This window comes from Podarcis liolepis (assembly GCF_965112155.1).
Source record: "Podarcis liolepis genome assembly, chromosome: 7".
In the NCBI taxonomy this organism is placed as follows: domain Eukaryota; kingdom Metazoa; phylum Chordata; class Lepidosauria; order Squamata; family Lacertidae; genus Podarcis; species Podarcis liolepis.
Window position 1 is genome coordinate 5,216,193 of NC_139561.1, and position 14,941 is coordinate 5,231,133.

The 14,941-nt window shown below is 46.7% G+C and overlaps 1 protein-coding gene across 1 annotated transcript; it reads right to left on the minus strand.

The window, feature by feature from the left end:
- Positions 1 to 447: 447 nt before the first annotated feature.
- DGUOK (deoxyguanosine kinase) lies at positions 448 to 14,517 on the minus strand. Its single transcript, XM_083514437.1, has 7 exons — positions 14,389 to 14,517; positions 12,075 to 12,187; positions 10,864 to 11,051; positions 9,834 to 9,981; positions 7,210 to 7,325; positions 2,503 to 2,602; positions 448 to 2,302 (listed from the first exon to the last, which is right to left on the minus strand). Exons 1-7 carry the CDS (start codon positions 14,438 to 14,440, stop codon positions 2,237 to 2,239), a joined length of 783 nt encoding a protein of 260 aa, XP_083370563.1. The 5' UTR covers positions 14,441 to 14,517; the 3' UTR covers positions 448 to 2,236.
- Positions 14,518 to 14,941: the final 424 nt, after the last annotated feature.

Consider the following 14,941-nt stretch of genomic DNA (forward strand, 5'->3'; position numbering starts at 1 on the left):
ACACAGAAGTCAATTCTTTTTAGAATTGGCTTAAGATGAGCTTGAGTCTACATGGCTGACACCACTTCTGTGGTTGCTCCCATTCAACTCCAAGAAGCATGTACATCTTCAGGGTCAACTGCATGTTTACACAGAGGCAACACAAAGAGGGCTGCAACCAGAGGATTTTGTAACATGCTAACGATATCCTTGTGCAGGGACAGAAACTATCAACTAGATGTAGTAAAAAACATAAAGGAGAAAAGTGTTCCGGACTCCTCCTCCCTGACCACTGGGCTAAGCTGTCTGGGGATGATGGGAATTGAGAACCCAACCACACCCAGGGACCCAACATTCAAGAACACTGTGAGGAAGGGATCTCCAGCAGCTGCCCTCCCCCATACACATTTCTTCAGCTGCAGTAAATGTTGATGCCCCCAGTGCAACTGAGTATATAAGGACAATAGCCCAGTGGCAGAAATGGTTTCTCCAAAACTTTCTAAGGATACTGCAAGCAGCTTTGGAAACAGAATCTCTGAACTTCAACAGACCACTGGACACAGGCCATAATCACACACAGCAGCCTTAAAAAAATTACAGTAATTTTATACATTAGAAGAGAGATAAATTAAATGTTGACAACACCCATCATTAAAAGCACTGCATTAAAAAGGGAGTGTTTTGTACTGTTGCTTATTTCTAATTGGTGCATGAATTTTAATGCTATGTACAAAAAGTAAGGGGGTGACACGTCATTCCATCTACTGCTGATGAACTTGCATATATAGGTTTACTGAGGCTTGGAAAGGCAACATCAAATGCAACAGGACTATTTCTTGAGGAGAAAAGAATGAAACATGCATGGACAAAAATACTTGGACATCCATATTCCAGTTTCCCAAAGCCAACTTCGTGAACTTTACTATCCACAGAGGCACTGTGCATACTTTTCATATCCTCTCTGCAAAATTCATGGTGATGTGTGTGCCTCTAGCGTCTTAAGATACTATACCACAGGGCTATCTTAAACTTTAAACTGGACTGCTCATAGATAGACATCCCATTTATTCCATTGCTTTTAAAAGGAACTTTGCAGATGTTTGTGCTGAAGGAAAATCTACAAAAAAATTAAAACCTTTGTATCCATGTTGCCCCTTTGCACAAGCAATGAATGAAGAGGGCTATAGTTGTAGGATAAACTTGATAAATTTCATGGAAATGTGATAAAGGCAGATAAAGGTGAAAAGTATTCTCAAAAACAACATACAGTTGCTATATTTGTATGTGACATCAACCATGCAGTGGCCTTCATGCACAGAGATGCTATAGCCCAGGAGGCCTCCATCACATAAGTAAGAGTTGCACTGGGGGTGGGAAGCAGCAGAAGAGACAACAGCCCCTTGAAAAACTCAAGTACATGTCTGGTTTTTTTACACCTGCCACATACAGACACTAACACAACTGTACAGAATTCAGTCTATTCTTCACACTCTGAACCTTCGAGATTCCTCGGTTGGTCCCTGAATTCGGTGTCAATCAATTTCCAATCTCTCTTCTCCAAGGGGGAGGCTATTGATGCACAGACAATGGAAAGGTGTGCAGATGGTCCCGCAGTGCCTAGGAAACTCAGGTGGGTGTCTAAGTGCAGGGTGCTTAAAAATAATATATTACAGAAGTGAGCCCAAGGTGTCTACCGCTATCACGCCATGGTCACAGGAATTGAGGGCACATATAGACTCAAGAACTTGAGACTCCCCACCTTGAGAAAATGCAGCAGCAGAAGTTGGGGAGGGAGCAGGACCAGAATCGTGGCAAGGGGCCACTGGTAGCCAGTACCAACAAAATTAAGTAGATGCACCACTGCCCAAATGTATTAAATGAGCCACCACTCTCTCACGTGGCAGAGCACCCTGCCAGGCCCTTTCCAGGCAAGAGATCAGAGGACTGATCTCTCACTTGACCGAACAGAGGCCTCTGTGTGGCTTCTGAGCTCACCTAGCCCAAGTGAAATTGCCCCCAACACCCCTCTCTTTCACCTGTTGCAATTCTTCTTTCTATCTGTAGACTAGGTTGGGATTTTGCTGCCCAGAGGGCTTCTTTCCCTGCAAGTACTGAGCAGAGAGACCTTTAATTTTTGCAAGCACCTCTGACCTGGCCGAGCTCTTAACTCCCAATGGAGTTGACCATTAAGGACTGCTTTCTCCTGGCCTCTTCTTGGTGGCCATCCACTCAGAGGAGCCTGCTTTGAGCTCCTGGGCTAGGAGGCAGCGGTAGACGCAGAAGGGAAAGCCTCCCCTGAGAGAGTCTTTATGAAAGTCTTCACCTGCAAAAAGAGGAAACAGATCTCCAAATAAAATCCAAACAATTGTTTGTTCAGTTGTTGCCATGTTAGTTCCAGTGAATAAGAGGCACACAATTAAGGCAAATTGGTAGCTTACGGTGCCAACTTTAATCTGATGGAAGAAAACGCAAGTTTTGTGCATCATACCAAAGCTTTCACATTTCACAGAAGTGAAATCTTACCTGGGACATAAGCCTCCCTTGTTCATTTGTGTCATCCTCAAAATCCTTTGTGACATCAAGCAGCAAGACTGGAGCATTTCTTATGTTTTCAGAATGAATCCTGTGGGGGCAATAAGAATGTTATTTCCTTCATTCTTTTCACTATACAATCAATATTGTGGCTTCAGTTACAGTGGGTAGTTCAGCTCACTTCCTTGAATGATCTCATCTGCATTGACTTTGAGTTGTCTCATTAATTCACCTCATTCCCTTCAGTGCACGACATGCCAAGGTTGTTGAAAGCAGATCAAGGGGAACCTTTTGCAGACCAGGGGCCACATTCCCTTTAGACAATCTTCTCGGGGTCACATACTGGTGACAGAAGAATGAATGGAAATTTTACCTTTGTGTAGTAGGGTAGTTTCTACACACACACACACACACCCCTCCATCATCCATCCAGACAATCAAGAGTTCAAGCTTACATTCCAGCCAGGCCAAAAAGGGTGTGAAGCAGGGTCAGTGAGGGGCGTGGCCTGGGGAATGTTCCAAGGGCCAGACAAAGAGGTCTGGGGGCACATTCTCTCTACGGACCCAAAGATTCCTGCCCCTGTTGTAATCCTCAGCTTTACCACATTGCCATCCCAGAGCAATTTGGAGATAAAAGTGGCTTATACTATAGGTAAAGGTAAAGGGACCCCTGGCCATTAGGTCCAGTTGTGGCTGACTCTGGGGTTGCAGCGCTCATCTCGCTTTATTGGCCGAGGGAGCTGGCGTACAGCTTCCGGGTCATGTGGCCAGCAGGACTAAGCCGCTTCTGGCGAACAAGAGCAGCACACGGAAACGCCATTTACCTTCCCACTGGAGCGGTACCTATTTATCTACTTGCACTTGGATGTGCTTTCAAACTGCTAGGTTGGCAGGAGCAGGGACCGAGCAATGGGAGCTCACCCCGTCACGGGGATTCGAACGGCCTTGGCTCTGTGGTTTAACCCACAGCGCCACCCACGTCCCTGGCTTATACTATACAGTATACCAAATCTACTCCTTGAACTGTTGATCACACTGTGAAGTTAATAAAACCAGCAATAATTTTATAAAACAGCCTCTCTTGCAGCTTCATGCAAGGATTGCAGATTATTACACAGAGATAGAGCTTTCAACATCTTAAAGCATAGTGCATATGTTGACTATTATACACCCACAGTGAAGCTAAATTTTGCTGCTTTGCACCATCACCATGACTCATATAATTCAATGGATTTCCTTGAAACAAAGCCAAATACATTCTACCTTCAGATAAAAAAACCCACGTTTTTTAAGGCACTTACTAATTCCATTACGCACATCCCAAAATGTAGAAATTGTAGCTTAAGGTGCCAACCTTAATTTCTGCATCATGCAAGCAGCAAGCATTTTCTGCAATGTGCTCCATTAACAATCTAGTCTCCATGCACCCACACTCTGCCTCCATCTTTCAGCCCCAAACTTCTTCGTCTAAGGTAACACTGAGGCTCACAACACCACAGGTCACTGGCCACCTCACTGCAAGCCAAACCTCTGCTTTCTCTATTTGCCTTCACTTAGGATACAGAGAATGGTGTGTGTTTGTAGTGACAGGCTAGTGAGGAAGGATGGGACAAGCTAGTTAATGGCCTGGCTTGCACCAAACAGTAAGTCATGGTCAGAAACAAACTATAGTTTACTATGAATGTGCCAGCAAGCTGATACGTGCTGCTCAAATCACACCCACTCTGCTCATCCATTTGCCAACTGGGAAGAAACAAACAACAGTGGTGGATTAGAGTTGTGTGCAAACACTAACCTAAACAAACCATGGGCAGAAGTCAAGGTTTGTTCTCGACTTACTAGTTCCTTTGGAGAGATGCAAACTATCAATGCTGGTTCACACAAAATGCTAAGCCAGCACTGCGGCTTTGTTTACTCCCAGCTTGGCAAAGGGTGGGTGCAATTTGAACTGTGTGAACACACAAATTCACAGTAAGCCATAGTTTGTTTCTGACTATAGTTTAGTATTACATGCAACATCAAGAGGAACACAAGTGAGGGAGACAAAGTTTTGGGCAAATGTCTGCATCATCACAAGAAGAAACATGTCAGGGTAAGAAAGGAGGAGTGCCCCACATTTATGAGTACAGTGGTACCTTGGGTTAAGAACTTAATTCATTCTGGAGGTCCGTTCTTAACCTGAAACTGTTCTTAACCTGAGGTACCACTTTAGCTAATGGGGCCTCCCACTGCTGCCGCCGCACGATTTCTGTTCTCATCCTGAAGCAAAGTTCTTAACCCAAGGTACTATTTCTGGGTTAGCGGAGTCTGTAACCTGAAGTGTCTGTAACCTGAAGTGTGTGTAACCTGAAGCCTCTGTAACCCAAGGTACCACTGTAAGTAGGGATATAGAATTGGGCTTCATTTAAAATGAATTAAATCATTAGAATTCACAAGCAGTGGAAAGGGGAGGTCAGATAGTCCCATGTTCTGATCATGCTTGACAATTATTCTTCTGCTTTTGCTCGTACTATACAACTATGTAAGCTTTAAAAAAGCTTGGTTCTGAAAACTAATAATGTAGAACTGGAAAACACACTTCTTCTTTAAGATGGACATGACTAACTACAGGCTGAGAACAAGAGGACTGGGGGTGAAAGACCAAGGCAAAACATAGAAGTTCATCTGCTTTGCTTCCACTGATTAAGGTTCAGAAGTTGATGGACAGGCTCAGTGTGGCAAGAGAGCTCAGCTGAGCGAAGTCATCACCACACAAAGACTCACTGGATTCTGGAAGCTCAGTTGTAAGTGAGCACAATATGCAAGGCTGTCAGATGTGTTTACTGATTAAACAGCAAGGAAGATAACATTGGGCACCCGTAATTTACAGTCTCTTCTGCTTTTTGGTGGAGGGGTGAAGTTGTAGTCGCCTTAACTGCTGGCGTAAAGCAACAACAATTCCTTCCTGCCTCTCTTCCTGCTAAATAACAGTTGGAAAACCCTACTAATGTGTTCAGAACAGAGCATGCAGAATGAGAACATACATCTTGCAGGTTTAAAAGAAGTGCAGTAGAGATTTTTATCCCAGTCTTGGCTTTGAACTTGCTTAAAATATACAAAGTTGTTTTTATTCTTAGTCACTACAGGAAGCATTCATAAATGGAACAGAATGAATAAAAAATAAAGGAGGATGACGACTTAAACCCTAGAGCAGCCTTTCCCAACTTGATGCCCTCCAGAGATTTGGGTCTTCAACTCCCATCGGCCCCAGCCAGTGCCCCAGAGTTGATGGGAGCACAGCCATGTCAGCTGGAGCTGATAGGAGTTGCAGCTTAAAACAGGGGGAGGGCACAAAGTTGGAGGAGGCTGAGCCAGCTTGTGATTTCACACATCGCTCCCACTGCAGAACGCAAACTTCCAGCCTCTCTCTGGTTTGCAACAACACTGCAACTAACACAGTAGTGGCCTGTAAACTGTGACAATGGGAAAGGATAAATTCTGCCAATAAAAATAAAAGAATTCCTTCCAGTAGCACCTTAAAGACCAACTAAGTTAGTTCTTGGTATGAACTCATTACCAAACTTAAAACCATGGAGAGACCTGGTCTGAACAAAGACATTGGATTCTTATCTCATTATACATGACTAAGCCATTTTTCACCTTCTCACCCCTTGCCTTTTCCTGCAAGACCTATTGCAGTCGTTAAGAGTCGTCAACAGGCTCATCTCAGCTATCTGCCAATCACCCATTCCCACCACCCTTCTGAGTAATACCCCTCCCCACCTTCTCACTATATAGAAGGATCTGGCAACTTCTGTTTCAGTGTATCTGAAGAAGTGTTCATGCACACGAAAGCTCATACCAAGAACTAACTTAGTTGGTCTTTAAGGTGCTACTGGAAGGAATTCTTTTATTTTGACTATGGCAGACCAACACGGCTACCTATCTGTTTCTGCCAATAAGTAATCCCAAATTAATCATAAAAGAGTAATCTGGATCAGGCCTGACTTACTGTTAGGAAAGCTGCTCTAGAGTGATCCAGAGCCCACTAATTGTGTCTGGTGAGCAAGAGACTGTAAAGGATTCTGGTTGGGAAGCGAATGGCAAATACACCCCATGGCCCACTTCCAAATGTTGCCTGCCACATATCTTATTTTGGGGCCTGAGTTGTGCGCAGCCCAGGACACAGCACCCGTCTGTACACAGCTGCCCTCCTGCACCTCATGGTCTTTAGCCCACCCATTTCTGTGCTACCAAGACTTCCTGGTTCCTTTTGGCCCTTTCTGCTGTTCAGCATCATAGCCCAGCTGCAGTAATGTTTAGCAGTTAAAGTGTTGGACAAGGACCTGGGAGACCTGGACGCAAATTCTCACTCAGAAGCCTTGGGACAGTCAGTGTCTTGGAGCCGAACCCACTTCACAGAGTTGTTGTGAGAATAAAACAGGGAGCGAGAGGACCACATACATCGCCTTGAGATCCTTGAAGGAAAGGTGGGATGCAAACAATCATCCTCATCTCCAGGTGACGGGAACTGTGGCTTGGCTGCATGCTTCTCTCTTCCGTGTGGGATGCAGCAGGTGCTCTGGCACCAACATACACCTCCCACATGACACAACCGTGTGCAACCAAAATGAAGAGGCTCAGGCGCAGGCGCTGCCTGCAGAGCCACAACTGCCTTGCCACTGAAGCCAGCTCTCTGCTGCTCCGCCTGTGACTCACTCTGTGCTCTTCTCCATGAGCCAATGTTCGTGCTGAGTGTGAAGCTGCTCCAGGTAGCGCAGCTGGACCCCCTTCTCTTCAGGCCTCCCTCTTTGGCGCAATCTTTCCATGCAGATCTGAAAGGAGGGAAAGGGAAATTCATTGGCCAGCGGCATGAGCGCCAGAGCCCCACACTGCCTGAAAACCAGCAACTCCTGTTCTGCCAGAGAGGCACACTTCATTCTCACACCCAAGGAGGTTTACCAATGGAGCAAACAATGCAAGCCTTACTTCATGTGTTCCTTCCTGGAGGAAGGAGGGTCATAGAATCATAGAGTTGGAAGAGACCACAAGGGCCATCGAGTCCAACCCCCTGCCAAGCAGGAAACACCATCAGAGCACTCCTGACATATAGTTGTCAAGCCTCTGCTTAAAGACCTCCAAAGCAGGAGACTCCACCACACTCCTTGGCAGCAAATTCCACTGTCAAACAGCTCTTACTGTCAGGAAGTTCTTCCTAATGTTTAGGTGGAATCTTCTTTCTTGTAGTTTGGATCCATTGCTCCGTGTCCGCTTCTCTGGAGCAGCAGAAAACAACCTTTCCCCCTCCTCTATGTGACATCCTTTTATATATTTGAACATGGCTATCATATCACCCCTTAACCTCCTCTTCTCCAGGCTAAACATGCCCAGCTCCCTTAGCCGTTCCTCATAAGGCATCGTTTCCAGGCCTTGGACCATTTTGGTTGCCCTCCTCTGGACACGTTCCAGTTTGTCAGTGTCCTTCTTGAATTGTGGTGCCCCAAGTGACTTTCTATAGGCCCAGAATGCAGCAGCTGTGAAAAAAGCAAATTCCATTCTAGGGATCATTAGGAAAGGCATTGACAATAGACCTGCCAGGATCGTAATGCCGTTATGCAAATCTTATGATGAGGCCACATTTGGATTACAGTCCTGTGTACAGTCCTCACCTCAAGAAGGATATTGTAGAGTTGGGAAAGCTTCAGAAAACAGCAGCCAAGGGGATGCAGCGATTCCCTTGCAAGGAAAGGTTGCTGCACTTGGGACTTTTTAGTTCAGAGAAATAGTGAGTAACTGGCAACAGGATAGAAGTTTATAAAATTATGCATGGTGTGGAGAGAGTGGATAGATAACGCGTTTTCCCTCCCTCTCTCTCGTAACAATAAAACTCTTGAACATCCCATGAATATGAATGTTGGAAGTTTCTAGACAGACAGAAGGGAGTCCTTCTTCATGCAGCCCAGAGTTAAACTATGGAACTTGCTCCCACAGAAGGCAGTGATGGCTACAAGGCTAAAGGGTTCTGAATATCAGTTGCTGGAAACTACAGGAGGGGAGAGTGTCTTGTGCTTGACCCTCGTACCTATGGGACCGCCTCTCCTGGTAGGCCCCGCGGAGGACCTTAAGGTCCACAAATAACAACACTTTGGAGGTCCTGAGCCTCAAGGAGGTTAGATTGGTCTCAACTAGGGCCAGGGCCTTTTCAGTACTGGCCCCGACGTGGTGGAACGCTCTGTCACAAGAGACTAGGGCCCTGTGGGACTTGACATCTTTCCGCAGAGCCTGCAAGACAGAGCTGTTCCACCTGGCCTTTGGTTTGGACTCAGTCTGACCCTTATGTTTCCCTCCCCTTATGGTCTTGATTTATCAGCTACTTTAAAATGAGGCTGCATTTTAAAATGAATTTTAACCTGCATGTTAATTGGGGGGTTTTTTCCTCCCCCCCCCCTCTTTTCCCCCTATTATGTTTTTACTGTGATTTTATTGATGTTAGCTGACCTGAGCCTGGCATTGGCTGGGGAGGGCGGGGTATATATTATTGTTGTTGTTGTTGTTATCATTATTAATCCTGCTTGCGGATTTCCCACAGGCACCTGGCTGGCCACACTAACTCTCTCGTGGCTTTCCCTTTCCATTGTCTTCTCCGTTCTCCCTCTTGAATGGGAAACGCGTTCTGGGTTGCAATGGAGAAAACTGCTGTGTTTCTAGCTGGAACAACCAAGTACCACCCCCTCCTTCACAATCTCTGCTCTGCATGAGTGCTCAGTGGTGTGATGTGTTGCATGCATGGTGTTCTGATGTGTGCGCACACATATGCGCAGGTGTGCTGGTCATCACACCGACTTTTCAGACAATGCCTAACACGTACTGCGGCCCCTGGAGAACTTGCTGGTACAAAATGTGGCCCCTGGGCTAACAAAGCAGAGCCACTGTTGATGTATACAAGTCAAAACTTGCCTTGATTCCTGAATTGCAGGGGGTTGGACTAGATGACCCCTGGTATCCCTTTCACCTCTAAAATTCTATGATTAAAGAAGCCCACCCAAACCTTCACGGACATGCTTCCTGACTGGGAGAAGGTGCACCCAGGGCACCAACTTTGAAGGATCCATTCACATCCAATGCAACAAGCCTGCCGATTTACCTGCCTTCAGCAGAGTAGAAGGTGAGGCAGCCAGAGCAATGACTCAGACAGAGATGTAGCAGGCAGTTTCCTACAGGAGTGAACCATCTTGCCTTAACACTTGCTTTCAAGCTTCATTTTTGTAAATCACTTTGACTTTCATTTTTGAGGGTGGGAGGTGGTGAAGTGTCTAATGAATATAACAGAGGTTTCCAGTTACCTCTGGAGGTGCCCGTAGATAAAGGAAGCCATGGATGTCAAGCTGGTCCCCGAATGCTTGTTGGAGAAAAGTGTGCCAGTCCTGGTAAATTGCCCACTCAATCTCTGCCAGGTGGCCAATCTCAAACAGGTTTTTGGCAAAGACGTACCTGGGGGAGGACCATGTAGTTAAACCAGCCGCACAACAACAAACACAGGAAGAAGAACAGGCAAGTCAGATACAGATAGGTAGCCGTGTTGGTCTGTCATAGTCAAAATAAAAATTCCTTCCAGTAGCACCTTAAAGACCAACTAAGTTAGTTCTTGGTATGAGCTTTCGTGTGCATGCACACTTCTTCAGATACACTGAAACAGAAGTTGCCAGACCCTTCTCACCCCTTGCCTTTTCCTGTAAGACCTATTACAGTCGTTAAGAGTCGTCAACAGGCTCATCTCAGCTATCTGCCAATCTCCCATTCCCACCACCCTTCTGAGTAATACCCCTCCCCACCTTCTCACTATATAGAAGGATCTGGCAACTTCTGTTTCAGTGTATCTGAAGAAGTGTGCATGCACACGAAAGCTCATACCAAGAACTAACTTAGTTGGTCTTTAAGGTGCTACTGGAAGGAATTTTTTATTTAGGCAAGTCAGAGATAAATGCGAAACTGCCAAGCTTCCCAAATATTGTATTTGCAATTGGCATCCATTCATCATTACAAAATGGAAGGTTTTCCTCTTCCTTGTGGGGAAGAGGCTGCAATGGAAGGAATGGCAAAGCTTTCCTTGCTAAGGGGGCACCGTCCTTAGTTTCCCCAATTATAAGTTGAAAGGAACTGCAAGGACATTCAACAACAATGAAAGCGTGGGAAGAAACTGCAGAGCACTCTGCACATGGAGAGGGGGCACTGAATACTTGAGAACATTTCAAAAGGGGGTGTACAGTTCTTTCAAAAGGCAAACATCTCCCCACTTCTCTTGGCCTGTGGCCCCATCTCACTGTTGCTGCTGCTGCTGCTGCCAACTTCAGGAACAGGACTGTGGCCCCATACCTATCACTGTATATAGATCTCTCAAAAACCCGCACGTGGTCCCACATCTTCAGGGGCTTGACAGACAGAGGCTCCAGCTGCGCCTTCAGCCGACTCAGGCATGAGTAAGTCTGGAACGTGTAGGACCATCGCGAGGGCTCCTGATACATCATTTGAAGCAGGTTTGCAAAGCTCTGAGAAGGAGAGGCCTGTGACGGGGAATAATTTAAGAGACAAACATTTAAGAACCGAACGGAACAGGAACCACAAAACAAAGTGCGTGCTCTCTGGGGGGAGGCCACAGCAGGGCCTGTGAAACTGTGCCATGTGAAGATATTGCAAGGTTCCTCTTCTTTTCGCCTCCCTCCAGCTCAACCTTCTCCCACTTGGTGCCCTCCAGATGTTTTGGACTCCTATCAGTCCCATCCAGCAAGCTGGGATAAATAGAAGCACATAAGGAACAGCATAGGGGATGGGTGGAGTCTTTAAAAATCTTTATAGAAGTTTTTTTGAACTTTATAAAATCATGCATGGTATGGAGAAAGTGGATAGAGAAATATTTTTCTACCTCTCTCAGAACACAAAACTTCGTATGCATTCAGGGGAGCCAAACGTTGGAAGATTCAGGAAGATGAGGCTATTGGTGGCTATATAAGCCACGATGGCAGTGCTCTGCCTGCCCAGTCGGAGGCAGCAACACTTCTGAACACCAGCTCCTGGAAACCACAGGAGGAGAGAGGGCTGCTCTTGCAGTCGTTCCCTGCTGGAAGGTTTCCCACAAGCATCTGCTTAGCCACAGTGGGAACAGGATGCTGGACTCAGTGGGCCACTGGCCTGATCCGGCAGGCTCTACTGGTGTTCTTATAACCTTTAGCACAGGCTTCCTCAAACTCGGCCCTCCAGATATTTTTGGCTTACAACTCCCATGATCCCTAGCTAGCAGGACCAGTGGTCAGGGATGATGGGAATTGTAGTCTCAAAACATCTGGAGGGCTGAGTTTGAGGAAGCCTGCTTTAGCACAAAGAGGGTGACTACTCTTTGGTGCCAAAGGAAGTTGCACGAGAGTGAATGGTTATTTTATCTGAATGATCATTTTGGTAAGAAGGCAAGTTTCCGCTTTGCTCAGAATTCTTGTACTGAAGAAGAACTCCCAGTTGACTGAATACAATATTCTGAACCAAAATAGCTCAGTTCCTTACAGACCTAACAAGTTTTACATCTGGACTCTTACCTGGTGGGGACCAGCAGCTTGAACTTTCTGCCACTTGGACACTGGCTCCGAGGTCATGGACCATTCTGGAAAGGCTTTTCTGAGCACTCTCACAAACGTTGACTTCCCCACCGCTGGCGGAGCAAAAAGCACGTATGCCCATTAGCCAACATTCCTCCTTATACTGCATTTCCAAATATCAGCAAAAGGAAAAGCAACCTCGTTTTGCTTACGTTGTGCAGAGAATGAGCCGTGGAGATGGGATGTAACATTCACACCACATACTTGGAGCACATGGCTTCCCCCTAAGAATCATTCTGGCAAACAGCTCTGAGGGTGGGTGGGGGTTTCAGTCAAGCAGTACAGTGGTGCCCCGCAAGACGAAATTAATTCGTTCCGCAATTTTTGTCGTCTAGCGAATTTTTCGTCTTGCGAATCACGAAATCCCATAGGAATGCATTGAAAATCAATTAATGCGTTCCTATGGTCAAAAAAAGGCCAAACAAAGCCAAATTTGGTACAACAACAGTTTATTAACTGCTCTTTAAAGTCACACATACTGTAAAGAGCAGTTCCAAAATTTAAGGGAAAATAAATTAACTTTATAAACAAAACATGTCTTTGTTTTTAGACAAAGAAAAAAAAGTCGCGAGACGTTTTCGTCTTGCGAAGCAAGCCCATAGGGAAATTCGTCTTGCGAGGCAAATCGAAAACGGAAAAACCTTTCGTCTAGCGAGTTTTTTGTCTTGCGAGGCATTCGTCTTGCGAGGTACCACTGTGGGTAAAACCTCAGTGCCTAGGACTTGCCGATCGTATGGTCGGCGGTTCGAATCCCCGCAGTGGGGTGAGCTCCCGTCGTTCGGTCCCAGGTCCTGCCCACCTAGCAGTTCGAAAGCACCCCTAAGTGCAAGTAGATAAATAGGGTACCGCTTTATAGCGGGAAGGTAAACGGCGTTTCCGTGTGGTGCGCTGGTGCTGGCTCGCCAGAGCAGCTTTGTCACGCTGGCCATGTGACCCGGAAGTGTCTGAGGACAGAGCTGGCTCCCGGCCTCTAGAGTGAGATGAGCGCACAACCCTAGAGTCGGACACGACTGGCCCGTACGGGCAGGGGAACCTTTACCTTTACCTAGTTGGTGACCACTGCTGCCTCCTGTGGAAGAGAGTTCCATGGTTAAACTACGTGCTGCATGAAGGAGGACATTCCCCCCCCCTGTCCTGAATCTTCCAACACTCAGCTTCATTGGATAAAGAATCCTGGGACCTGTAGTTTGCTCCTCAAGGAGCTCCAATACCCAGCACTCTTAAGCGACCACAGTTCCCAGGATTCGGATGCCATATGCTTCAAACGTATGGTGTGCATGTGACCCACTTGGCACCTCACCCTGGCCCCACTCCCTTTCTGCATATTATGGGGCGTAATAATACCGCCCAACCTAACTGCGCTCTTGCAACCACCACCACCAAGTTCCATTCACTTCTGAACACTTGCGGAGGCACCAGTTCATGCTTTAGCCTTTTTAGTTGATGGTGCTATATGGATTGTAATGGTTTTACTTATGATTTGTTATCTGTTCTATATGATTTGTGTTGAGTTTGGAATGTTATTTACTGTTTGTAACTGCCTGCTATTCATCTGAATGAAAAGCAGCCTAGAAATATAGTAAATATCTTTCTTTAAATTTCTTTATTTAAAGTATATATCTTAAGAACTATTATAAAATTGATGAATGCTAAAATGTCGAGGTGTTGAGAAAGAAAAAGGGATCACAGTGACATAAGATTAAGCTGAAGAAAAGACTAAGAGGTTACATATTTGATAAAATTATTTGGAAGTTGCTGAAATAACTTTGGAAATTGGGATGCAGAAAGGGGAGGTATGGGGGAGTCCGAGAAATGAGGGTTATGAAAAAAAGGTTATGAAATTATATATGTTTGTTTGTCTTTTTATATGTTTGTACTGTTTAAAAAATGTTGTAAAACTAATAAAAAAATAAAAAAATAGAAATATAGTAAATCAATCAATCACCACCCAACCAAGATCTTCCCTGGAGGTTCGCCAAAGCCCGAGACTGCGCGTCTTCCCCAACTGGAGCAAGACGGGGAATGGGGCGGAGCATTGCTCCTAAGGCATAGATCCTGCAACCGTGCAAGGGCCCGAGCCCTGGGGCGACCGAGGCAATAATAAGGCTGCCTCTGAGCAAGTGCAGAGTTCCTCCTCCCTCCCTCCCCCCCCCCCGGCCGGACGGGCGCTTCCAAGTCTCAGGACGGCGCTGCCGACATACAATGGAAGAAAAGACCCCCGAGCTCCTCCTGCCCCCCTCCCCAGCCCCCTTACCAATGTTTCCTTCGATGGCGAGCCTCTTGCCGGCCTCCCGCGCCGCAGCCATCGCGCAGAGCAGCGCCACCGAGCGCCCAGCTGCCGGGAGGCGCAGCCCAGCTATTGCGCCTGCGCCCCCGCCCTGCCGAAGTCGCTCGTGTCTTTCCGGAGCCCGCCAAGCCCAAAGGGGCCCAGTTCACTTGGTTCCGGCGCTGGGCTCCCGCCAGCTCGGGGCAGCAGTACTTCCGCGGGCGGCCATTTGCGGGGCAGGAGGGAGTGCTTAGGGGATGCGGGTGGCGCTTTGGGTTAAACCACAGAGCCTAGGGCTTGCCGATCAGAAGGTTGGCGGTTCGAATCCCCGCAGTGACGGGGTGAGCTCCCGTTGCTCGGTCCCTGCTCCTGCCAACCTAGCAGTTCAAAAGCACATCCAAGTGCAAGTAGATAAATAGGTACCACTCCGACAGGAAGGTAAACGGCGTTTCTGTGCGCTGCTCTGGTTCGCCAGAAGCGGCTTAGTCCTGCTGGCTACATGACCCAGAAGCTGTACGCCGGCTCCCTCGGCCAATAAAGC